The 24,553-nt window shown below is 47.5% G+C and overlaps 1 protein-coding gene across 4 annotated transcripts; it reads left to right on the forward strand.

The window, feature by feature from the left end:
• The first annotated feature begins 13,909 nt into the window (after positions 1-13,909).
• On the forward strand, positions 13,910-24,512 carry MCRS1 (microspherule protein 1). Of its 4 annotated transcripts, none has more exons than XM_028144320.2 (15): positions 13,910-13,927; positions 14,723-14,817; positions 16,595-16,733; positions 17,073-17,211; positions 17,806-17,964; positions 18,112-18,221; positions 19,100-19,208; positions 19,552-19,690; positions 22,377-22,452; positions 22,817-22,845; positions 22,964-23,056; positions 23,236-23,318; positions 23,494-23,581; positions 23,816-23,943; positions 24,065-24,512. In XM_028144320.2, exons 1-15 carry the CDS (start codon positions 13,920-13,922, stop codon positions 24,149-24,151), a joined length of 1,482 nt encoding a protein of 493 aa, XP_028000121.2. In that variant the 5' UTR covers positions 13,910-13,919; the 3' UTR covers positions 24,152-24,512. The 4 variants fall into 4 exon arrangements, with proteins under 4 accessions (XP_028000121.2, XP_008138869.1, XP_028000122.1 ...); XM_008140647.3 differs by lacking the exon at positions 13,910-13,927 and adding an exon at positions 15,983-16,102 and having other exon boundaries at positions 14,733-14,817; XM_028144321.2 differs by lacking the exons at positions 13,910-13,927; positions 14,723-14,817 and adding exons at positions 15,000-15,023; positions 15,983-16,102.
• Positions 24,513-24,553: the final 41 nt, after the last annotated feature.

Here is a 24,553-nt window from a genome sequence, read left to right on the forward strand (position 1 = left end):
ATAGAGGTATGTTTATTTTTTAATTTTTCTGTCTCATTGCTGAAACCTACATCTTCCCAATTGATTTTTGGAACCAGGTCCATGACCACCTGGCCACTGACCTTGACACCAATCAGAGAAGATTCTCCAAGTGTTGTCTCTGTCTTTCAGGAGCCAGGAGGCCGAGATGGCCATGATTAGTGCCTGGTATGCAGTAGGGGTAAGGAATCTTGAATTAATCAATGACATGGGCAAATAAATAACTGAAATAGTGATGATTAGCGTGAAAGAACAGAGGATAAAAACAAAAGGAAATACCGAATGCAAGTCAGAGCCAAGTGTCAGTGTGTGGGAGGCAAAGGTGAGTCTCAAGAGTGATGGCAAAAGTGGCAGAAATGGAGATATGGAGGTTCCACATATAGATGGTGTGGGCTACAGAGGCCATTTCTGGCAATTGTCTGTCAGTTCAGTTAAGACACTACTTTCCTTGGTTCATTCAGCTAAAGAGCACTGTCCCACCCTCACTGTTCCTAGCACACAGCCATCTGTCTCGTCTCTCACTGGGCCTCTACCCGCCCCCTCCTTCTCAACTCACCCGGCCAGACCCAGCCCTGGGACCAGGCATAATAAAACCTTAACTGGGAAGTGACTCTATCCTTAGAGAATCTGCAATCCAGTGATTCTGTTTCTCAGGAATGGTGCCCATTTTTGCTTCCAGCTTAAGGTTGAGAGTCTGGAAGGAAGAAAAGGATGTGAACTGCTGGCTCTTGAATGATGCTTCAGTAGGATTTGATTTCTGAGCCACAGCTTAACATATTGCAAGGAGAAACTAGTTGGGGGTGGGAGGGTGGGGAAGGAAGGTGAGAGGCATTTCTGATGCAGGTCACACAGTACAGCTGTGGCAGCAAAGGGCCCTTTCTAGCTTTTCAGGTTCTACGTTTATTCTTTTTTGGAGGCCTCACACCAATTGTATCAACATTAAAATGGCCTCATGCTCAATGTATTGCATTAAATAATTTGGAAGGATTTTTTTTTATAACTTTGCTTTGGAAATTAACTGGCTATGAGTGTTTTTAATGTGTAGTTGGCTGTGACTTTTCAACAATCATCATGCATAGATATAAAATCTAACACGTTTTATAAATGTAATGAGAATATTTTGAATATTAAATTTGACAGTGTAATTAAACTGGCAATTTTTTTATAAACACTTAAGTATATATACATATTTAAAATATTTTTTTATATTTTAAAACCAGTAATTTTTAAAAAAAACAACCCACAGTAACATTTTCACATGTTTCATATGCTCTTAGAACTGTGCTTAAGTAGCCTAGTGGCTAAACTTGCTCTGGTGATGATGGACTTTGACTTTCTGCATGTCCTCTAGGAAGCTCTCTGTCAAACAAGCACAGTATCTGATAGGTTCTTCTCCTGCTTTGCCAACAATTCATCTCCTTAAAGGCAAAGAAGGCCTGGATGGGTTAAGCTGTGAAGCCAAGAGGGTTGAAAACCAAGGAGATATATAGATATATATAGTGCTTTTCTAGCAATGAGGTTCTTGATTTTATATATGTGCCTCATTTTTTTTCCCAGAGCAAAGTTTATATATTTGGTATGCTTCCACCCTCAAAAAAGCACAGGAAACGCAAGGCATAGAAAGGAATATTTTTTGGCATAGTTCTTCAAGCCAGATTTGGGGTTGGCCATAGCTCTGCTTGTCTTGGAACCTCCAAGATGAGAAACTAACATTAATGTGGAAGGGTACATGAGGGACAGGTCTACTTTAGCCCTTGCTGTGATCTTCAAATGAGACCTGGGTGAAGTGTAAGGAACCAAAACCTTTTGTAAACAATCCAGCCAAAGAGGCTGGGGGAGGAAAGCCATGTGGAGTCTGGTATGTCCCATGTACTGGGGAGGCCAACTTAGAAAAAATTAGATAAAGGATGAGCATGACTTCATGAATGGAGGAGTCATCTCAAAAAGAGAATATGAGCATGACTTAGATGTAACTATCAATTGGGGACTTTGAAATGGCTATATTTAATATATTAAAGGATCTAGACTAGTGGAAAATGTGGACAAGATGTGTGAACAGGGAGTAGGAAATTGTAAAAATGAAATGGAAAAATAGAAAGCTAGAAGTGAAAACCTTAATATAGAGATGAATTCCTTGAACAGTTTTATCAGCAAACGGGACAAAAGCAAAAGAAAAAAAATTCATGACTTTAAGCTAGATCAATAGAAATTAAACTATAACACAAAGATTAAGCAAACAATCAAGCAAATCCAAAACTAAGCAAAATGTATCTGACAATGATAAATGATCTAACAGGTGTGTAATTGAAGTCCCAGAAGGAGAAGGGAGAGAAAATGGGGCAGAATAAATATCTAGAGATAATCACTGAGAATTTCCCAAATTAATGAAAGACAACAAACCACCGATCCATGAAGCTCAAAGAACACCGAACAGGATAAACACACACACACAAAACACACCTAAGCATATCATAGTCAAAGTACTAAAAACAAAGATTAAAAAATGCCTTGAAAGTAGCCAGAAAGAAAAAAAATTACATAGAAACAATTAACAAAGCAGTCTCTTAATTGAAAACTGTACCAGCCAGATGGTTACTGAGGCCCATCTGTATCCCTGCCTTGTAAGTGCGCAATATAACCCAGGAGCATTCCAGGACACTCTCCTGTTTGGGACTGATATTAGCTTTTCTGTTACCTGAAAAAACAACTGGCTAGAACTGAGCAGTAGCTCAGCTGAGTAGTTTCTTACAGGGCATAACTCTCCAGTTCTCCACAGTGCCCAGCCCTCTTCTTGTGTCATACCTAACTCCTCATCACTTTATACATACCTAGCCCTGAGCTGGTTGGTGACTGCATCATCCTCAAAGACTATTTACTGGCTATGAGTAGATGGAGGCTGGATATACTAGTCAACTGGCCTAAATGCCCTGTGATCTGTTGCCCCAAATTTTTCCCCCACAGGTGACCAGCCCGGAACCACCAAAGCCTGAATCTAGCTGGTATACTTATCAGGGTTCGGTTGAGAGATGGTAATTGCTATTGGTGGCAATGCTTGTGAGAGAAGGCAGCTGTCAATAATTCAGAGACGCCATGGTGTCAAGTTGATTCAGATTTCCTCTCCCACATCCCTATTCTAAGAGTCCTTATGTAGGCCTCTGTCGCCTCAGACTTTCTGGGGGAGTTCCTTTACTGCGGGAGCCACAAGGGGGCAGCAAAGTGTTTGTTTCAGGGCTTGAGATGGCCTGGAAGAGGAGAGGGCTGTGGGAAAGTATGGGAATTGCTGAAAGATGGACACAACTGATGCTGGGTGGGATTCATCTGAGAAGGTGCTTGACTGAGCATGGAGAGCAAGTATGACAACTGTAGGGGAAAGAAACAAGGGATTCCTGACCCATCCTTTGGACATCTGGATCCTGCAGACAATTTCTTTTTATTTATTTTTTCTTCTTTTTTATTTTTTTATTGTTGTTGACTTCAGAGAGGAAAGGAGAGGAAGAGAGAGAGAGAGAAACATCTATGATGAGAGAATCATTGATTGGCTGCCTCCTGCACGCCCCCCACTGGGGATTGAGCTCACAACCTGGGCATGTGCCCTTGACTGGAATCGAACCTGGGACCCTTCAGTCCGCGGGCCAACACTCTATCAACTGAGCCAAAATAGCTAGGGCCTGCAGACAGTTCTTGGTGGCTGCAGTCTTCCCTCCCTCAGCTTAGGGCCACTTTCTCCTCACTTGACCACCCACCCTCAGCAGGGTCCTCAGCTCTGCAGGTCAGAGAGATGTCCTTGCAAATGATTCTTCAGGCAACTGTTTTTTAGGAACTGTACCAGGAGGCCCTTCCTGTAGAGTTTCTCAAGCATGTATAATGTCCTCATTCATTCATTCATTCATTCATTCAACAAATATCTATTGGGCACCTAATACTAGCCACTGTTCTAGATGTTAGGGATACAGATTTGATGAAAATATTTGTGTGGGGTTTTTGTTGTTGTTGTTGTTTTTTCAATTTTTTTATTAAGGTATTATATGTGTACATATCTTACCATTGCCACCCCAACCCCACTCCCATGTATGCCCTCACCCCCCCAGAGTATTTGTGTGTTTTTAAGGAACTCATATTTTATTGGGGAGAAACAGACAATAAATAAACATACACACACACACACACACACACAGTACAATACACAGTATGTCAGATGGTAAAAGATGCCATGGAGGAACAGAAATTCCAAAAGAGGGGTAAGGTACCAGAATGTAGGGATTACAATTAAAATAGGTCATGTCAGGCTTTGTGAAGTGACATCTGAATGAACACTTGAAGGAGGCGAGGAAGCAAACCGTGGGGAAGAGCTGTCTAGGCAGAGAATGGCCTAAGGTGGGGGCATGCCTGCACATTCAAGGAATAGTGAAGTCTCAATGTGGCTGCTGTGAGGTGAGGGAGAAGAAGAAGAGAAGGAATGATGCAGAAGTGCCTGGGGACAGATCATATAAGGCCTTAATGACCCTGCAAAGACTTCCTCCCTCCACCCCGAATGAACAAGAGCCATTTTTACTCTGAATGAAATGGGAACCATTGCAGAATTTTGAGCAGAGATGTGACATACTCTGACCTACACTTCAAGAGCATCATTCTGGCTACAGTGATGAAAACAGACTGAAAGCTGGAAGAAGGAAGCAGAAGACAGTTGGAAGCTATTACAATTCCCTCCCATTCATGAGAGCTCAAATGCTACCTTCCCCTACCATGAAGCCTCTCCTAATCGCCCCTAAGACTCCGATTCTCCTGGCTGCTCTCTTCATCCTTTGTTCATGCATTTCTAGCACTGGCCAATCTTGTCTTTGTTCTGGGATTACTGATGGGCCTGTCCTCCGCCCCACCAGACTTCAAACTCTTTAAGAGCAGATGCCTCATTATTTTCCAATTATTTGTCCAGCTGTAGCTGCCCCAGCACAGAGGGCTGTGCACAAAGTAGAAACCAAGTCAGACGTTCCCCTAAGGAATAAGTGATCCCATCCCTCTTAGCTGATTTGATTTGCTCTTGCCTTTGAGGCTTCTCCTGGGCTGTGTTTCTGCCTGAAGAGCCACATCTCTTTGAGTTAAACACTTACCCACCATGACAGCCCTAACTCATTCTGTTAGCCACACTTCATAGTCCCTCAGTAGATCCATGTTTACACGACATAGCTTGTCATTGGCCTACAGAGGCAGCCTGTCAGAGCTAGCAGGAAGCACATACAAAACGCTATTTGCCAAAGCTATTGGCCTCTCTAGAGGCTCCTGTGAGCAAATTAAATGAGTAATTATTAAGTACTTACACATTTATTGAGCACCTACTGTGCTGCTATGCTCTGTACTAGGCAATGAGGGTATAAAAGTTAATAAAACAAACTTCCAAGGAGCTTACTAGTATTGTCAACACAGGATACAGAACCATATGCAAAGCATTGGAGTGGGAGAACTAGACATTAGTACTCCCAGGACTTATCTATCACTCATTTAGCACTTTACTAAGTACTGAAGTATAAAGGTGACATTACAATACAATCCCTTTTCACATTCCAGTGTGGAGATAGGTAGTAAATAGTGAGAAGCTGGCATATGTAACAAACAGTGCAGGGCCAGTGATGTCATAGAGGTGCAAAGTAAAATGGAGAACAGGGGAAGGAGATGTTCGTGGCAGTGCGGGTCTGGTAAAACCTTCAGGGCTAAGTGGGATTTCAACAGAATGTTGAAGAACTACCACAGGTGTCAGGGAAAGATGGGTCTGGGGGAATGAAAGGGCACAGAGCACTTCAAGCACAGACCATGTTTGTAGACCAGAAAGTGGTCAGTGTGGCTGTAGTTCAATGGGTAAAAAACAGGTGTTGTGGGAGCTAAACTGGGCTGGGATCAGGTTTGGATGAGCTTGAAGGCCAAGCTGAGGATTTTCCTCTGCAGGCAGTGGAAAGCCACTGATGATTTTTTTTTAAAATATATTTTATTGATTTTTTACAGAGAGGAAGAGAGAGGGATAGAAACATCGATGAGAGAGAAACATCGATCAGCTGCCTCTTGCACACCTCCTACTGGGGATGTGCCCGCAACCAAGGTACATGCCCTAGACCGGAATCAAACCCGGGACCCCTGAGTCCGCAGGCCGACGCTCTATCCACTGAGCCAAACCGGTTTCGGCGCCACTGATGATTTTTAAGGAAAGAGTGGTAGTACCAGATCTGTGCTTTAGAGGCAGCTTTGGCAGTGTGGAGATGCTAGGAGACCAATTAGAGGAGCAATAATGAAGGTGTGTACTAAAGTAGTGTAAAGAGCCAGCTATGATGGGATTCATGCCCTTATTTATTCACAGACATCTATTATGTGCAAAACTTTGTGTTGATTGAAGGTAGGGATGGAGCAGACAACAAACAAAAATAAAACCCAGCTTATATCCTCAAGATTTTTATAATCAAGTGAGAGACACAGACCACTAAAATGCTACCACATTCTTCCCTTGACTTCTGTGATAGTTGGCTTCCCTCCTATGTCCCCCATGTACTGCTCTGGCTCCAGTAGGAGCCCATTATCTTCTGCCTGTGTACTCTAGGGGGTGCTCTAGTGCCTGGATTCTCTATTCCTGCCATAGACTATCCTAAGGTGACTTATCGCCCTTCCTGCTTGAACATCAGCTATATGGTGATTCTCTAATTTCAATCTCTCCCTCAAGTCATCGACTTGTATATCCAAACACCCAACTGACATCTCAACCTGTTGCCCACTGGCACCTCCAACTCAATTCATCCAAATAAGACTCATCTTTCCTTCTCACCCAAAACTGGCCTCTTCACTTGTGCTTCCTATCTCAATGCACTAACCATCACTCTACTTCTATTGCCAAAGCTGGAAACCAGGGAATCAATCATCAGTGCCTCATTTCTTGCATCCCTACATCTAATCTATCACTAAGCCCTACCCAGTTTATATTTTACTAGAGGCCCGATGCACGAAGATTCGTGCAAGAATAGGCCTTCCTTCCCCTGGCTGCTGGCACCGCCTTCGCTCTGGCCCAGAGCTGCCTTTCCGCCTTTGCTCTGGCCTGGAGCTGCCTTCCGCCTCTCGCCTTGTTGCATCAATTTGCATATTCCCTCCTTATTGGCTGTGGGTGCCACCATCTTTGTCGCGAGTTATGGTCAATTTGCATATTCCATCTTTATTACATAGTATGTGTCTCCTTGTTGACTACCCTGACTGATCACCCTGCCTCTAGTTTTACTCTTTCAACCTATCCTCCATACGGGCCAAAGAGATCTTTCTAAAATCCTGATCTCATAACACACCCTGCTTAAAAACTCTTTAATGATTTCTTCATGAGTTTAATCATAGCCTATAAAGATTTTTGTGACAGCTCTTTGGCCTGGCTGTGTATTCCATTGTATGGAGAGACTGCAATTTATTTAACTAGTCTTCTAGTAATAAATATTTGAATTGTTTGTAAACTTTTGCTTCTAAAGTTGATGACTTTGTGTATAGTTTATTATGCATGTGTACAAGTATATTGGATCAGAAATTACATACATTTGTAATTTTGACAGGCATTAATTGATAGTTCTATCAGTAATATCTAAGAGGGTCTATGTCCCCCTCTTAGACAACCATGTAGGAATCTATTGTCAAACATTTGGAATTTTTGCCAATCTATAGGTGAAAAATGGTATCTAAATGTAGTTTTAACTTTCTTGTGAGTTTGAATATTTAAGAGTCATTTGTCTTTCCTTTTATGTTAACCATCCCATTTTCTTATTGGATTTTTGTTCTTTTTCATATTAATTTGAAGGGATTTTGTATATATGAAGCAAATTAGTCCCTTTGTCTATGATATGAATTGCAAATATTTTCCCCAGTTTGCCATTTGTTTTTGCTTATGGTGTTTTTTGCTCTGCAGAAATTACAGATTTTTATGTTGACAGAACATCTTTCTTTAGGCTTTGGGAAATTTTACGCTATCCTGAAAAATACTATCCCCACTACAACATTATAAATTTGTTTTTACTCTTAAATTTATTTAAACACAATTGATTTATATGAATTTACATTAGTATAAGGGCTAAAGTAGAGATACCACATTTTTTTTTCCAGGTGGCTACACAATTGTCTCAATATTACTTACTGTATAATTCATCTTTTCCCTACTGGTAGACAATGCCATCTTTATCATATACTAACATTTTAAATGTCTTGGGTCTATTTCTGGATTCTTTTGTTCTCTTGACCAAGGTGCCTATGCATGCTCCAGTGTCCCCTCAATTATACTATTATTGTAGCTTTTAACCTTTTGCACTCGGATGTCGAGTGTAACTCCACACGGTTAGCATTAGAATAAAGGAATCGAGAAAAAAGCGAGTGCAAAGGGTTAATGGTTTAATATCTGGTAGAGCTATTCTCCTCATTAATCTTTTTTGTAGATAAATCAATTTTATTTGATCTTATTATTTAAAATCTTTACTGTTAAAAGTATTACATACATCCTTCTTTTTCCCCCATTGACCTCTTCTAGCCCGCCCCATCCTCGTTAACCTTTTTCAAAATGTTCATGGCTATTCCTGATGTAAAAATTTCCATATGAACTTTATATTCAGGTTATGTAGTGTATTTTTATGATTGTATTACATTTATAGATTTATGGAGAGCTGACATTTTTATGATGTCGTCTTTCTACCCCCAAATAGAGTATTCCTTTCCATTCATTGGAGCTTCCTTTTGTGTCCTATGATATATAGCATTTTAGTTTGGGGCACCTAGATCTAGCATACTTATTAAGATTATTCTTAGTTTACTTTGTTGTTACTATTGTAAATTATAAATTTACTAGAGGCCTGGTGCACGAAATTTGTGCACGGGGGGTGGTCCCCTCCGCCCAACCTGCACCCTCTCCAATCAGGGACCCCTTGGGGGATGTCCGACTGCTGGTTTATTGTGCCTAAATCAGCAGTCAAACATCCTTCTCACAATCCTGGACCGCTGGCTCCTAATTGCTCACCTGCCTGCCTGCCTGGTCGCCCCTAACTGCCCCCCTGCCGGCCTGATCTCCCCTCACTGCCTCTGTGTGCTGACCTGGTTGCCCCCAACTGCCCCCCCCCCCCCGCTGGCCTGGTCACTCCCAACTGCCCCCTCCACGGGCCTGGTTGCCCCCAACTGCCCCCCCTGCAGGCCTGGTCACCCCTCATGGCCCCCCCGCCGGCCTGGTTGCCCCACGCAGCCTGCTGTTCAGTCGTTTGGTCATCCCTCACTAACCCCCCTGTCAGCCTGGTCATAGGTAGCCATCTTGTGAGGGCATGAGGGTTCATTTGCATATTACCTCTTTATTATATAGGATTCCCTTATAGTTTCTAATTGGCTGTTGTTCATTGGCATTTTGTATATTAATTTGTGCCCACTTTGCTAGTCTTATTTGTATTATTTTTTCAGTTGATGTCCTTTGGTTTTTCAGGTAGGCTCTCATATCATAAATAATAATTTTACCTCTTTTCCAGTTTTCATATCTCATTCCTTCTTCTTTGTAATTAAGTAGGCTAGTACTTCCAAAGCAATGTGGAAAAAAAAAGTCACAGGGGCCATCCTTGTGGAATACCTAACTTTAATGGGAATATTTTAGGTTTCCTCATTGTCATTCTGACTTTTGAACCGAGACATGTTTTTTTATTTATTTTTTTATTTTATTGATTTGAGAGAGGGAGAAACATCAATGCGAGAGAAACATCAATCAGTTGCCTCCCATACATGTCCCAACCAGGGATCAAACCTGCAACCTAGGCATGTGCCCTGACCTGGAATCGAATCTGCAACCTTTTGGTATACAGGACGATGTTCCAACCAACTGAGCCACCCAGCCATGGTGAGATGTATACATTTTATCATGTTAATGAAGTTGGATATTCATAAAGTCTGTCTGTGATTCTCTAACCTAGTGATTGATATTTCAGAGGGTTTCAATGTGTGTATGAGACTCTCCCTTTGCAGATGGTTTCTCCTTCCTTAGAGAAAAAAAAAAAGTGTAGAAGGTAGGAGGGGAATTGGTCCTGCTCTAGTAGACAGGAGTGGGGAAAAACCTAGACTCAAAGTCCGGGTCCTTAACTCTGACCACCTGGCAGATGTTGAGACCCAAGCCCTAAGATCGGTACCAACAGCTAATAGTGTTTGAAAACTTGCTTTATACTACCCACTAGTCTAAGTAGTGATTTATTCCTCAGAACCAGCTATCAAATGAGTACTATTATTTCCCCACAGATGATGAAACTGAGGCAAAGAATGGTAACTTACTCAAGGTCACAAGCTGGTAGGTGATATTGCTGAGGTTGAAAATCAGCCAGTTTGACTCCAGAACCTGTCTTCTTCTTTTTTTAAATAATATTTTTATTGATTTCAGAGAGGAAAAGAGAGGGAGAGATAGAAACATCAATGATGAGAGAGAATCATTGATTGGCTGCCTCCCATATGCCCCATACTGGGGATTGAGCCAGCAACTCGGGCATTTGCCCTGACTGGGAATCGAACTGGTGACCTCTTGGTTCCTGGGTTAATGCTTAACCACTGACCTACACTGGCTGGGGCAGAGCATGTCTTCTTAACCACCATGTTCTAATTCTCCAGGAGGAGGAGCCTGGGGCCCTGAACAAATGCACAAAAATCCTGAAAAAACCGTGAGTGGGACCTCCATTGTAAGCCACATCTTATCTCAGGCAAATAGTGCTAGACTATGAAAGACTGCTTACTCTGGAACCAGTGATGGTTAAGTGGAGGCTGGATGACTGGTGCCATTGCTAGCATTTTAAAAAATCCACACTCTTCTGTTTGTTCCTTTGCTGGTTCTTCCTCTACCTTACCTTAAACATTAGAGTGCCCCAGGCATTAGTCTTGGACCTTTCTTATTCTCTATCTACACTTTCTCCCTAGATAATGGCATCCAGAGCTTCATAATGATTCCCTAAAATGTATCTCCAGTTCAGGCTTCTTCCCTGACAAGGCTAGGGTACATCTCTCTACTCAAAACCTCCACCGAGATACCTCATAGGCATCTCAAAATTAACATATCTAAACAGAATTCTTGGTTTCTGCCCCCATACAAATATGCTCCTCCCACAGACTTTTTTTTTTAATAAATCTTTTTTTAATATATATTTTATTGATTTTTTTTACAGAGAGGAAGGGAGAGGGATAGTTAGAAACATCGATGAGAAACATCAGCTACCTCCTGCACACTCCCTACTGGGTATGTGCCTGCAACCAAGGTACATGCCCTTGACCAGAACCGAACCTGGGACCCTTGAGTCCGCAGGCTGACGCTCTATCCACTGAGCCAAACCGGTTAGGGCCCACAGACTTCTTTTCAGTAGGTTTAACACTAGAGGCCCGGTGTCGTGCACTGGTGTGGTCCCCTCGGTCTGGCCTGTGGGGATCAGGCTGAAACTGGCTCTCTGACATCCCCCGAGGGATCCCGGATTTCAAGAGGGCAGTTCTCGGGTGACACACCCCGGAATCAGGCTCCCTCCTTTCTGGTTCCGGATGCGTCACCTGAGAACCGCAGCTGCCAAGTCACCGCAGCTTGGCAGCTCCTTTGTTGAGCATCTGCCCCTTGGTGGTCAGTGCGCGTCATAGCTACCGGCTGGATGGTAGGACGGACGGCTGGTCGCTTAGGCTTTTATATATAGAGATACTTACTCAACAAATATTTAAAGCCGTGGCAGAGTAGCTCAATTGATTAGAGGATTGTCCCAATACGTCAAGGTTGCGGATTTGATCTTCAGTCAGGGCAAATACAAGAAGCAACCAATGTCCCTGAGTGATTTTGCTCAGTGGTTAGAGTGTCAGCCCTAGGACCCAAGGGTCACAGGTTCGATTCTTGGTCAAGGGCATGTACCTGGGTTGCAGGTTGATCCCTGGCCAGGGTCCAGGAGTATTCAGGAGACAATCAATGGATATATCTCTCTCATATAGATGTTTCTCTCTCTCTGCCCCCTCACTTTCACTCTCTCTGTAAAAATTCAATGGAAAAAATATCCTCAGGTGAGGATTACAAACAAAACAACAACAAAAAAAGCAACTAATGAATGCATAAATAAGAAGATCAACAAATCGATATTTCTCTCTCCCCCTTCCTCACTCTCAAATAAATAAAATTTAAAAAACAACAATATTTATTAAGCAACATTTATAATAGCACTGAATAAAACAGACAAAAATCCCTGCCCTCATAGAGCTTATATTCTACTGCTGAGGGACATACAATAAGAGAAAAAAAATAAGTAAAATACATCATATATTAGAGGGCTAAGGAGAAAAACAAAGCATGGAAAGGGTAAACAGTGCAGGGGATACAGACTAAAATTTTAAAAAGGGCAGTGAGAGGAGGAGGGGATGAGGTCAGTGAGGGAACGGGGACTAGACCATGCATTTTTATTCCAAGGAAGATGGAGAATTTTTTTTTCTTTTAAAATGTTTTTATTGATTTTAGAGAGAGATGGGGAGAGAAACATTGATTGGCTGCCTCCTGCATGTCCCCTACAGGGGGTCAAGCCCACAACCTGAGCATGTGCCCTGACTCAAAATCGAACTGGTGACCTCTTGGTGCACAGACAACACTCAACCAACTAGCTACACTGGCCAGGGCAGAAGATAGAGGATTTTGAAGAGGCTTGAATGAGTGGATTTACATTTTAATAGGAATAGCCTACCTGCTGTGAAGAAATTGAAAGAGTGGCAGTAAAGATGAAAGCTGGAAGACTAGTTAGGGAGCTCTTGCAATAGTCCACCTGAGAGATGATGGATCTAGGAGACTTGGATCAAGATATGAGAAGTTGGTGCTATAGGACCAGTTTCTGAACATATTCTAAAGGGAAGGTGTAGCATCACTGTTTCTCAGGCCAAAAATCTAGGTCTCTTTCTTTTATATTCTTTTTAAAATCTTTAGTGTTGAAAGTATTATATATGTCCCCCTTTACCCCACTGACCTCTTCTAACCTTCCATGCCCCCCACCCCAGGCCTTCACCATCTATTGTCTGTGTTCAATGCATTAAGCATAAAGGCCAAAGTTCACTCCATGAACTACAAGGGTAATGTGACCTTCTCCTGATGACCTCTTTGTTCTCTTCTTCATTCTTTTTCTTCATCATCCTGCTCTAGCCACACTGAACTCCTTCCTGTGTTGCAGAAGACCAGAGAAAACCAAGCAACGCTTAGAGAGATTGAAGTTCCACTTTATTATCATTACTCAAGGTCCCAGAGAAAAACATCTTTTAAAATTCTGGGCAAAAACATGGAGGAAGCTTTCTTTATTTATACTTTTTCCAGTTCTTTGTCTCCCAAATTAGGGTTTTTTCCGGTCCCCTTTGCAAGTTCTTAAAGAGCCCTATGCACTAGGGCTTTGAGACCTCAACTAAAGGCCTGGCCTGGCGCCAGCACTGATAACTTCATCTGGGGAAGGTTTATAAACAGGTCTTGCAGGACCAGACAATTAAAGGGGCAGTGGCTAGATTCAGATTGCTAGCCCCCCAAAATGTCTCATTTTCCCCATCACCTGTTCCTCAAATTCACCACTCTTTTCTGCTTTGGAGCTATGCTTGCCCTCTGACTAGGTCATCTCATCCCAGCTCTTTGCATTTCTAGTTCCTTATCAACTATCAAATCACAGCTCAGTTGTCACCTGCTTAGAGACCTCCCTGATAACTCTCATCGAATATAGATACTATACCTAGATGGTCCACCAGACCTTATATCAGGAAACACAACCTTTCAGGGGAGATTAAATAGGTTAATATTCATTAAGCAAAATCACAGGACAGTAAATCAAGTGGGGATTTTTGGTGCAGGGGGCTATCATACACTGTTGGGGCTAGAAGGACCAGCCCTCCATCTGATATTTAATTCCCCGGCAATGTCCAGGTGAGTGAGCTACTATACTTTTGTGCACTCCAAGGAAACATAAACCAAAGGAAAACCCTCTTTTAGAGGACAGTTTTTCTGGTTTCCCAGGGCAGCCCTTACACCTCCCAACTTTTCCCATAGGCTTGTTCTCTCATCCCAAGATTCCCTCCAGGGCACTCCCCTCTGAGGGTGCTTCCATTGGTTTTCTCTCTTACCTCCGGGGACCCACAATGCCTCTAGCAGTCCAGGTGGCATTGGGCTGAAGACCAACTGAGCACCGCTCCTTCTCTCAGCGCCTCTCCCAGCGGCCCATCCGTTCCATAGCAGAGACATCAACCTCCCTGCCCCTTTTGGACGCCACATCTCTCTGGCGAGCTCCTCAACGTCACGTGACTAGCACAGGGCCTGACACAGACTGTCTTCTCTAAAACCTATGGTCGAATCAAACAGTGCATACTGGTCCTGAGAAACTATCCAAGACTCCTATTCTTTGAGCGAATTCGGAAACCTAGTCCGCGCGCGGCCCCCGCCCACCCACGGTCGGGCCGCCCCTCCCAGCGTCCCCACCTCGCCCCGCCTCGTCCCGCCCGGCCTCGCCCCGCAGCCTATCCCGCCCCAAGTCTCGCCTCTCCGTTTAATCGCTCCCCTCAACCGGGTAACCTCTCTGGTGCCTATAATCCCGGATGTTTCCCTATTGGGAAAGCCTTTGATTTCACCTGTTAGCAAAACTGTGACCTTCGCAGCCATGGCCACGCCCCCTTCACGCCCTTGCTCTGGCGAACCGGAAGGGATTGTAAAGTTCCTAATTCGTAGACCCGGAAGTGGACGTACCTCACGGAAACTGGCTTTGGCCCTGCGGCTGCTGCCGTCGCGGCGGAGAAATTGTTGGAATTGGCAGCCTAGGAATGGTGAGACCTCGCGGTTCTCCTCTAAGGGTTATGAGCGGAGTTGGGGGGGTCAGATAGAATTTCCCAGTATGCCTCCAGGGACGACCCCCCCCCCCGGCCCCGGTTTAGGGCCCCGCCCCGGTAGCGCCCTGGTAATCTGCGCATGCGTGGGCCGGGCCCGAGTCTGGTCCGAGACGTTACGCATGCGTAAAGGTGGCTTGCTGAAGGTGGGGTGAGAATTGGCCCGGTGTTTGCCCCCCACTCCCCGCCACCAGTCCGTGGGGCTTAAACCGAGAATGCGAGAGCATCGGGGTTCTCTCGGTGTTTGTTTTTGAGTTTCACCACCACTGTTATCCCGAGCTCCTGAAACTGACCCGGACTAACCCCCACCTTGGTGTGCACTCGAGGGAGAATGAACCGAGGGAGGGAAGGAGGCGCAGATCCTGCCTCCGTCGGGCTTGGAATTGGGGCCCTTCGCCCTCGCCCCAGGTGGCAAGATTCCCAGCCGTATTCTGTGGGGCGGTGCGACGAGCACACCTGGGGACAGGGCCGGAAGAACAGCCTGGGCAGAAGGAGCGGGACCCGCAAGCGGCGCGCCCCCTCGAGTTCCCAGTACCTGAGTTTTGCCGAGTTTAGGAGCCTCTCCGCCCCACCCCCACCCCCCGCCCGTGACGGTTGATATTCGAGCAGTTTCCAAACTGTATTTGTTAGTTTCCCCGAGATACCGCCCACCAAATCTTCAGCTAAAGATGCAAATGGGGGGAGAAAAGAGATGGACTGGTTGGAATTCTATCCTTTTCCCTTCTTTGGCCTGGGAGGGAAAGGGGTGGTGCTGTTGAGCTGAGTGGCCAGCTGTTGAAAGTGAGCGAAGAATCCCTTGTTTCCTGCTATATCAAGGCCATGAACGTAGGGGCTATGAGTAGAATTAGTGAGGTCCGTGAACCCCCTAAATAGTATGTGTTTGTACATTTTTACAGAATCATAGCTTTTATCATATTCTCAAAGATGTCAGTGACCTCCAAAAGGCTACTGATTTATCAGGGTCATATTGGCGAAATAGAGACTTTTGTCTTCTCCTTGTGTCTTCCCTAGCTTATGGGACCCTGGGGCACCTGTTGCAGTATAAGGAGGTGAGGCTGGCCAGTGGGAATCCTGAGCCTCATGGAGCCTCATTTCTCCTTTGCAGAATCTCCTCTCAGCCTCTAAGCTCACCTGGTCAGAATCCTTGGATGAGCCTGTGGGACGCTTCCTCCTAGCCCTGTGGTTTGGAACTGGTGGCTTTGGGACTGTAAGAGGATGGACAAAGGTAGTATGAGGCCGGGCCAGCTCCCCAAACGTTTGGGCACCAAGCACCTGCTGATTCCACCCCGTGCCTGGCACATGTGTCTTTCCGTCCTGGCTGGGCATTGCCACCTCCCCCTGGGCCAGCACCACCCACATACCTCTCGGCAGAGGCCAATTGACTGACTTGCTGTTGAGCTGCTGCTCTTTGGCATGGCTGCATTTTGATGGCAGAGGGAGCAGTTATGCCCAGAGCCCGGTGTGTCGTCATCACCAGTCTGACCTGAGCACCATGTGCTGCACGACATGACACGTGGCACCGGGAGAAGTGCCCAGCGTGGAAGGTCTGGGCCAGGTCTGAGCCCAGATGGAATCTGGATGGCCAAGGAATTCCCACCTTAAAACCTCAAGTGTCAAGGAAGCAGGGGAGGGGGAGGGCTGAGAAGACCTATGAGTAGAGGCTCAGGGCTCTGCTAGGCACTTAGGAGGTCTGAGTTCACTACTTCTCTTTTTCTAGATTCTCAGGGGCTACTAGATTCATCCCTGATGGCATCAGGCACTGCCAGCCGCTCAGAGGATGAAGAGTCACTGGCAGGGCAGAAGCGAGCCTCCTCACAGGCCTTGGGCACCATCCCTAAACGGAGAAGCTCCTCCAGGTAGTAAGGATTCGGATGGTCAGGGACTGAACAGGGGCATTAGGCACTGCATGCCTTCATCCCTGTTGGGAATGACTACCTGAGACCCTTAGAGGCCTAATTGGCAGAGCCTTGTGCTTTTCCTGTTCCTACTAAATCCCTGACAGAGGGCAAGGGAGGGAGATCTCAGGTCTTTGACATGAAATCTTTGTGGTACAGTACTCTTTTGTCTCAGAGGGGTGGGGCACAGCAGTGTCATGCCCCATCCACTGAGCTGGGAACCTGCTCTGTTCTGGAGGCATGGTGTAAGTGGTTGTTGGGGAGGGGGCAGGATTGCTCACTGGGTAGGATTCTCTACAGGTTTATCAAGAGGAAGAAGTTTGATGATGAGCTGGTGGAGAGCAGCCTGGCCAAGTCCTCTACCCGGGCAAAGGGGGCCAGTGGGGTGGAACCAGGGCGCTGTTCTGGGAGTGAACCCTCCTCTAGTGAGAAGAAGAAGGTGAGGAATTGGGAGATGTGGCAAGGAGGTGGGAGGGGAAAGATGGGATCCAGGACCACAATTTGTCAGCTGGCATGAGTTTCCCTATAACCTGTCAGTGGCAAGAGTTCTTCAGAGGATGCTATGAGAGGACCAAACTACCTCAGATGCCTCCCTCCCGGGAACCTATCTCCTCCTACTCCCTCTTTCTTGTTCTCCATCCCTCCCCCCCTCCCTTCAATGCATCCTGTATCACATTCTGTGTGGGAGGCATGGAGCATGCATCTATTCTAGGAGCAGACAGCCTGTTCCCAGCATTGCTGGGTGTAAAAATAATCCCCAGGTGGCATTGCTCTGGCCCCAGACACTGTACCAGTAAGAGTGTTTTCCTGGTATCCTCTCACCCACCCTCTACTCTGGGGTTGGGGGTGCTACCAGTAAAGAGAAGACCCCATATGGTCAAGGACTATGTAGAAGTGCTCTGGTGGGAACAGGTATTAGAAAACTAGCTCCCTGCCTATGCTGCTTATTGTTGAGTGGGGCTGGGGCTGTCACTTGAAGACCAGCTGCCCTGATGCTGGCTTTGAGCTCACTGTGTTCTTGTCCTCTGCCCAGGTGTCCAAGGCCCCCAGCACTCCTGTGCCGCCCAGCCCAGCCCCCACTCCTGGAATCACCAAGCGTGTAAAAAAGAGCAAACAGCCACTTCAGGTGACCAAGGATCTGGGCCGCTGGAAGCCTGCTGATGACCTCCTGCTCATCAATGCTGTGTTGCAGGTAGTACTTCCCACCACCGTTTTCCTGTCACTCTTTCTCCCCCAGCCTCCAGTGTCCCCCAACTAGCCCAGTAGTGCCCTGTGGGTGGCAAGGGAAGGGTTTCTTTCCAGCAGTAAGGCTGAAGCAAACCCCGCTGGGGCCTTGCAGACCAATGACCTGACATCGGTCCACCTGGGTGTGAAGTTCAGCTGCCGCTTCACCCTTCGGGAAGTCCAGGAGCGCTGGTACGCCCTGCTCTACGATCCTGTCATCTCCAAGTGAGTGGGGCTGGCTCCAGCAGTGGAGAAGTACTGGGGGTACCAGAATTTGGCCCCTGGAACAAAGAGAATTGCATAAGGACCCAAAGAGGTTCTGGGAGTTAGGGCTCCTGGGCCCGTGCATCCGCAGGCTTTAGAGGGAAGCTTCTTCCTGCTGCCAACCCTGCTAGTTCTGGCTTGATTTCAGGAGCAAGGGGGTCTAGAAGTCCTGGAAGTAGAATAGGAGAAAGCACCCAAATGAGTGAGGGGAGCTCTGGTTCTATCATTGCGTGCATTGTGGTTTGAGGCAAGTCACCTCCCAACCTTTCCACACAGATCACCCACAATTCCTTCTAATTTTAGCACCCCGAGTTCCAAATAAACCTGTGCACACATGCACCACACACTCTTCCTCCTCAGTTACTTCATTTAATGTCATCCAAATTTGCTGGATGCTTAACACCTGTCTTCTACTCCACAGCCGCTGGCACTGCTTAAGCTTTAGCCATGGCCCTATATACCAGGAAACAGACAGGGCTCAGTGTGAGAAAGAGGAAGTGCTGGGCAGTGGCTAATAGGTGGCAGCTTTGGCCAAGAAGGACAAAGTCTTGGTGAGAGAGCCTCAGCTGGATTTAGGATCTTCCTCGGGACTGCCCCCAAGGGGGCTGTGCCTTTGAATCTCTTCACTGGTTTGAACACAGGGACTTGTTTCTTGAGTTGCCTGTTCATACTTTGGACAAACCCATGAGACCATGCTAAGCCTTGGGCTCTTCCTCCTGAGGGCCTGGCCTCCTCCTGCATCTCAAAGACCTGCAGGCTTTGGGGGAAATAGGAACCTTAGATTGCTTAACACCCTCCCTTCAACACTGCCCTGACCTGTCTCCTCCCTGCCTACCTAGGCTGGCCTGCCAGGCAATGAGGCAGCTGCACCCAGAGGCCATAGCCGCCATCCAGAGCAAGGCCCTGTTCAGCAAGGCTGAGGAACAGCTGCTTAGCAAAGTGGGATCGGTAAGGATGAGGTCTAGTAAGGTTGATGAAGGGGCTGGGCAGGGTGGGAGCTGGACTAGCTAGAACAGCGGTCGCCAACCTTTCGGACCTCATGGACCACCGGTTGGCGACCGCTGAACTAGAAAACTGATGTGGGGAGACCCCACTGCCTGGAGACATGCTCGTGCAGATCCACACAACCTGTGGACAGGGTACTCGGGAAGAGGCAAGCCTGGCTCCCTGGACAGCCATAACTTCTTCCGGCTCCTGGTGGGAATGGGCTTGGGGGTGGGCAAAGGTGGGGTGGAAAGGCAGGAGTGAGAAAACCTAGGTGCCTAGAGAGAGCATGCTTCTTGCCCTCCAGACCAGCCAGCCCACCTTAGAGACCTTCCAGGACCTGCTGCACAGACACCCTGATGCCTTCTACTTGGCCCGTACTGCCAAGGCTCTGCAGGCCCACTGGCAGCTCATGAAGCAGTATTACCTGCTGGAGGACCAGACAGGTAACTGGCCCCATGAACTGGCAGAGTGGGTATGCATGTGTGAGTATTGTGGGCACAGTTGCCTTCACGTGCCCTGTAATAAGTTCCTCAATGGCTCCCAGTGTCTGGTTCACCTCTCTTTGCAGCAAAAACCAGTTCCTTCTAGAGGGAGGGACAGTAGCTGGAATGGTCTTCAGCTTCATGGCAAGGGTAATTTCAGCCAAAATTGCTTGGAATTCTGGGCAAAATGTCTAGATGGCAGTTGTCTATCACTTCTGGTTGTTTTGTTTGGTTTTTGGCATTTTATAATTACACCAAAGGCCCGGTGCACAAAATTTGGGCACTGTGAGGTGTCCCTCAGCCCAGCCTGCCCCCTCTTCAATCTGGGACCCCTCTGGGAATGTCTGACTGCGGGATCAGGCCTAAACTGATAGTCGGACATCCCTTTCACAATCTGGGACTGCTGGCTCCTAACCGCTCGCCTGCCTGATGGGGGCCTGATTGCCCCCTAACTGCTCCCCTGCCGGCATGATTGACACCTAACTGCCCTCCCCTGCTGGCCCGATTACCACCAGCTGCCCTCCCCTGTAGGCCTGGTCCCCGCTAACTGCCCTCCCTTGCAGGCCTGGTCGCCCCCAACTGCCCTCCCCTGCCGGCCCAATCACTCCAACTGCTCTCCCCTACAGGCCTGGTTGCCCCCAACTGTCCTCTCCTGCCAGCCATCTTGTGATGAAGTGGGGGTGGCCATCTTGTGGGGGCAGCCATCTAGTGACAACATGGGGGCGGCCATCTCGTGACGCAAGAGCGTGAGGGTCGATTTGCATATTACCTCTTGATTATAAAGGATAAGTAATATGTTAATATAATCTTCATGAATAACATTCAAGTATGAGCAAAATGTGAACATCCTCACTGCTCACCCTTTCCCATTTCCCACCCAAGAGATGATGCCCTTCCCTCTCTTCACCTTTCACTCACTGCCTCTCCTCCCACCAGCAGTCAGTGCTGCCAGGCTGCCTTCGGGCCATTCAGAACCCCCACTGGGACTTCACACCCAGTCCTTTTGTCCTTCTTCCCCAAGGGCCAGAATGCTCCTGCTTCATCTCTTCCCTCAGCAGTAAAACTCTCACTCCTAGTGACCGATCAGGAAAGCATTCTGATTAAACTGCAGGAAATGCTTCAGTTGGATTTGAGATTCAGGGTCAGACTTGCATAATACAGCACACGCTGCTCTTACTTCCTAAATGTTATTGCCCGTTGCCTTCTACATTGTTGTTCACATTGTTGTGAAAAGGAAACTTTGGTCATGCCCTTCACTTTACCATCTGGGTCCTGCAGCTCTGGCTATTTAAAGACATTCCTACAAGAGGATTTTAGGAAATCTTGTCAGGGGGAGGCCCATCGTTCTTTCCTAAGGATCTCTGAATTTCGTGCCCAACAGGCAGCCCACTTTATTCCTGCAGCATCTAAATCTGCTTCCTCTGGCCCAAATATCACTGAATTCCCACAGAGAGAATGGATACTGGATAAATTTGTTTTTGCTATTATAGCTAGCTCCTTTCTCACTATTTTGAAAGTTACTTTGTGTAAACTTATTTGCTAACTTAAAGGTTTAATTTTTCTCTCCAAGAGTTCTTATGTGGGTATTTGATTTCTCTTTGCTATTTAGAACTAGGAGTCCCTAGGAACAGGGAATGCACACTGCTTAGTTGTTAAGTCAGTTGAATATTAGGTTGGTGGAATTTCAGGCAGCTGTGGTTGGGGAGGGACTTGGTGGCAGTGACCACCCCACCCCATCTCCCCATACAGTCTGACCTAAGGAGGCCGGTGTGGTGGTGGAGGGAACGTTTGGCAGGCGGTGAGGACACCCAGTGTTGTCAGACTCCTCAGCCGACAGTTTCACAGCCTCTAGCTAGTGGGAGCTGCTACTGAACAGACACTGGCAATTGTGGGAACAGCCAGCCTTAAGGCAGAAGTTCTCAGATTTTGGAGGCCCGGGTCCCTTTCACATTTTGACTAGGAAAAAACTGAGAAACTTTCATGAAACAATATTTATCCTGAACTTATCTAATGGGCTCTGATATTATCCTATGTCCATCTCATTTGGAAGAAATGAAACTAATTTCACAACTCATTAACACGGTAAGACTCACAGTTGAAAAACACTGGTTAGGGTAGGGTAACTCCTTTTAGCACATCCTTTCTAAATGGGCTAGTGCCTCAGCCCCTCGCCGAAGGCGGCAGAAAATGTTCAGGAGCACGTGATGCTTTGGTTTTTGGGTTTGGAATCAGGAAAGCAGAGCTTGAATCTTGGTTCTGTCCTAAACTAGAGTCTCAGAGATGAACCTTCCCTCCTGGTCCATTTCCTTATCTGTAAAATGGAACTAATAGCAGTGCCTTCTCCACATTTACAGTAGTTCAGGGCTGTGTGAGAAAAGCCCACACGGAAGGTCAAACTTAATTCCCTTCCCTTTGCAGAAGCATCTCTGCCCTCCATTAACCCCAGGCATGCTTTGTGCCAAATTAGCAGGCAGCCTAATCTGACATGCACTCTGTTACCTGTACCGGATTAACTTTTGTTCATTTCAGCACGAGCTGATCCCACAGGCTCAGTCTTTAGAGTGTGTCCCCTCAGTTCAGTGGTCTGCTCAGCAGCTGGAGGTTGGTAGTAGCGTCGGTGCTGACCCTCCCTCCGTCCTTTGTTCAGTGCAGCCGCTGCCCAAGGGGGACCAGGTGCTGAACTTCTCCGATGCAGAGGACCTGATTGATGACAGTAAGCTCAAGTGAGTGGCTGGGGCCACAGGCAGGGTGCAGAGAACCGAGTGTTCCCCCTGGGGCAGAGTGCTCAGGTTACGTGGCCCTACCCCTACGCTCCTGCTGCAGAGAACAGAGCCCAGCCCAGTTTCAGCCTCAAGCTCCAGTTGTAGCGATTGGCACCTGGTCTCTCCTTTCAACCCTCACACTCCCACAGCACCTTACCCCCCCAGGCCCCCCAGGAAGAAGGCTAGGCGGAGACCAGAGAAGCAGCCTCCTGGGCCACTGGGCTGACTGGCTGAGGGAGGTCCTAATGAGCCGAGGAGTACCTGATGGTGATGGCAGGTGAGCTGGGAGTGGAACCTCATTCATTCTTCTCTTTCCACCTCTCAGGGACATGCGAGATGAGGTCCTGGAACATGGTGAGTGTGCCCTGGTGGGGACAGGAAGGGGGTGGAAGCTCCTGCCTGAACAGAGAGGACCAGTACTCGGTGCTGGTGACTTTGGTGTGTCCCTCCTTACCACCCCAACTCACCCCAGAGCTGACAGTGGCTGACCGGCGCCAGAAGCGAGAGATTCGTCAGCTGGAACAGGAATTGCATAAGTGGCAGGTGCTTGTAGATAGCATCACAGGTGAGGAGGCCAGGGGACCAGGAGGGGCACACTTCTTTCTTCACCCCACCCTGGGCGCCTGTGATTGCCTGGCTAGGTGCATCTTCCTTTCCCTCAGTAGACCTTGCCCTGGCTCCCTGCCTTCTGCCCTGTCGCCCTAAAGGGTGGGCTCTCCCCCACACAAGCTGCTCCTTCCCCAGGCATGAGCTCTCCGGACTTTGACAACCAGACACTGGCAGTGCTACGGGGCCGCATGGTACGGTACCTGATGCGCTCAAGAGAGGTGAGGCAGGCCCAGCTCCATCCCGTTCCCGTTCCCCCCTCCTGTTTCCCTTCTCCATCAGCCTTCCCCTCAGGCCCTTTCTGTGTCTGGTCCCTGATTTCTCCTCTTTCCCTGGCCTGTGTGGACCCATCCCCCAGTCCTCAGCTGCTAGCCCTCACCTGCTGCATTTCCCCAGATCACCCTGGGGAGGGCAACCAAGGATAACCAGATTGACGTGGACCTGTCTCTGGAGGGTCCAGCTTGGAAGATCTCCCGGAAGCAAGGTACCAACAGGAAGCAGTGAGGATGTCTCTCCTGGTTTCTCGCTGCCCTCTGCAGCCTTGGGGCGTGGTCTCTATGGAAACTCTCATGGATGAGCTGGCATTTCTAGATCTCTAATCTGGGAGTCCTGGGTGCCTTCTAGCCCACCCCAAGGAATCAGAAAGGGTACATGGGGGCTTTGGGCTCTTTTCTGGTCTTCCCCCACCACACCATCCTCTTTTTCTTCTGTCCCATAGGTGTCATCAAACTGAAAAACAACGGTGATTTCTTCATTGCCAATGAAGGTCGGCGGCCCATCTATATCGATGGACGGCCGGTGCTGTGTGGCTCCAAATGGCGCCTCAGCAATAACTCCGTGGTGGAGGTGAGCTGGGAAGGAGGTGGAGAGGCCACAGTGAGACCTGCCTGGGGTGTGGTGAGCCATTATGTAGGCCTGGCTTCCAGTCCCACCTCTGTCCTCAGCCACCCTTCTCTCCTGCCTATAGATTGCCAGCCTGCGATTCGTCTTCCTCATCAACCAGGACCTCATTGCCCTTATCCGGGCTGAGGCTGCCAAGATCACACCACAGTGAGGTGTGGTGGCAGGACCCATGGGCTCTCTGGCCTCAGTTTCCCCTGCCATTCCAGCTCCCTACCTAGAGCTGGAAACTCGGGCTCCTGGAAAAACCAGAGTGGGTAGCGAGAGACCCCACTGACAGCCCATTGATCTGAGCCTTTGCTGGGGTGGGGTGGGGCGGGGGAGAGGGTATGGGGCTGGCCCTCAGGAACCCCTAGAGGCTGGGACTCTGCAGCTCCCTTAGAGCCAGAGCCCCTCTCTCTCAGCAGACTACCTTCCCCTCGCCCCAGATTCCTAATCCGTGTCTCCAAGCTGATTAGCTACAGACTTTTACTGTATTACTTTTCTTTTGTAAATAAAAAGCACTGAGTTCCAAAGTAGTTTCTTTCATTATTACTTTTTAATATAAAAAATGTGG

Source organism: Eptesicus fuscus, chromosome 7, assembly GCF_027574615.1.
Source record: "Eptesicus fuscus isolate TK198812 chromosome 7, DD_ASM_mEF_20220401, whole genome shotgun sequence".
Taxonomy (NCBI): Eukaryota; Metazoa; Chordata; class Mammalia; order Chiroptera; family Vespertilionidae; genus Eptesicus; species Eptesicus fuscus.

Excerpts from the sequence above, each read along its gene's own strand:
- MCRS1 (XM_028144320.2), top strand. Across the intron at positions 17,212-17,805 it reads CCTCTAGTGAGAAGAAGAAG|GTGTCCAAGGCCCCCAGCAC; the intron begins GTGAGGAATTGG and ends TCCTCTGCCCAG. Across the intron at positions 17,965-18,111 it reads TCATCAATGCTGTGTTGCAG|ACCAATGACCTGACATCGGT; the intron begins GTAGTACTTCCC and ends GGGGCCTTGCAG.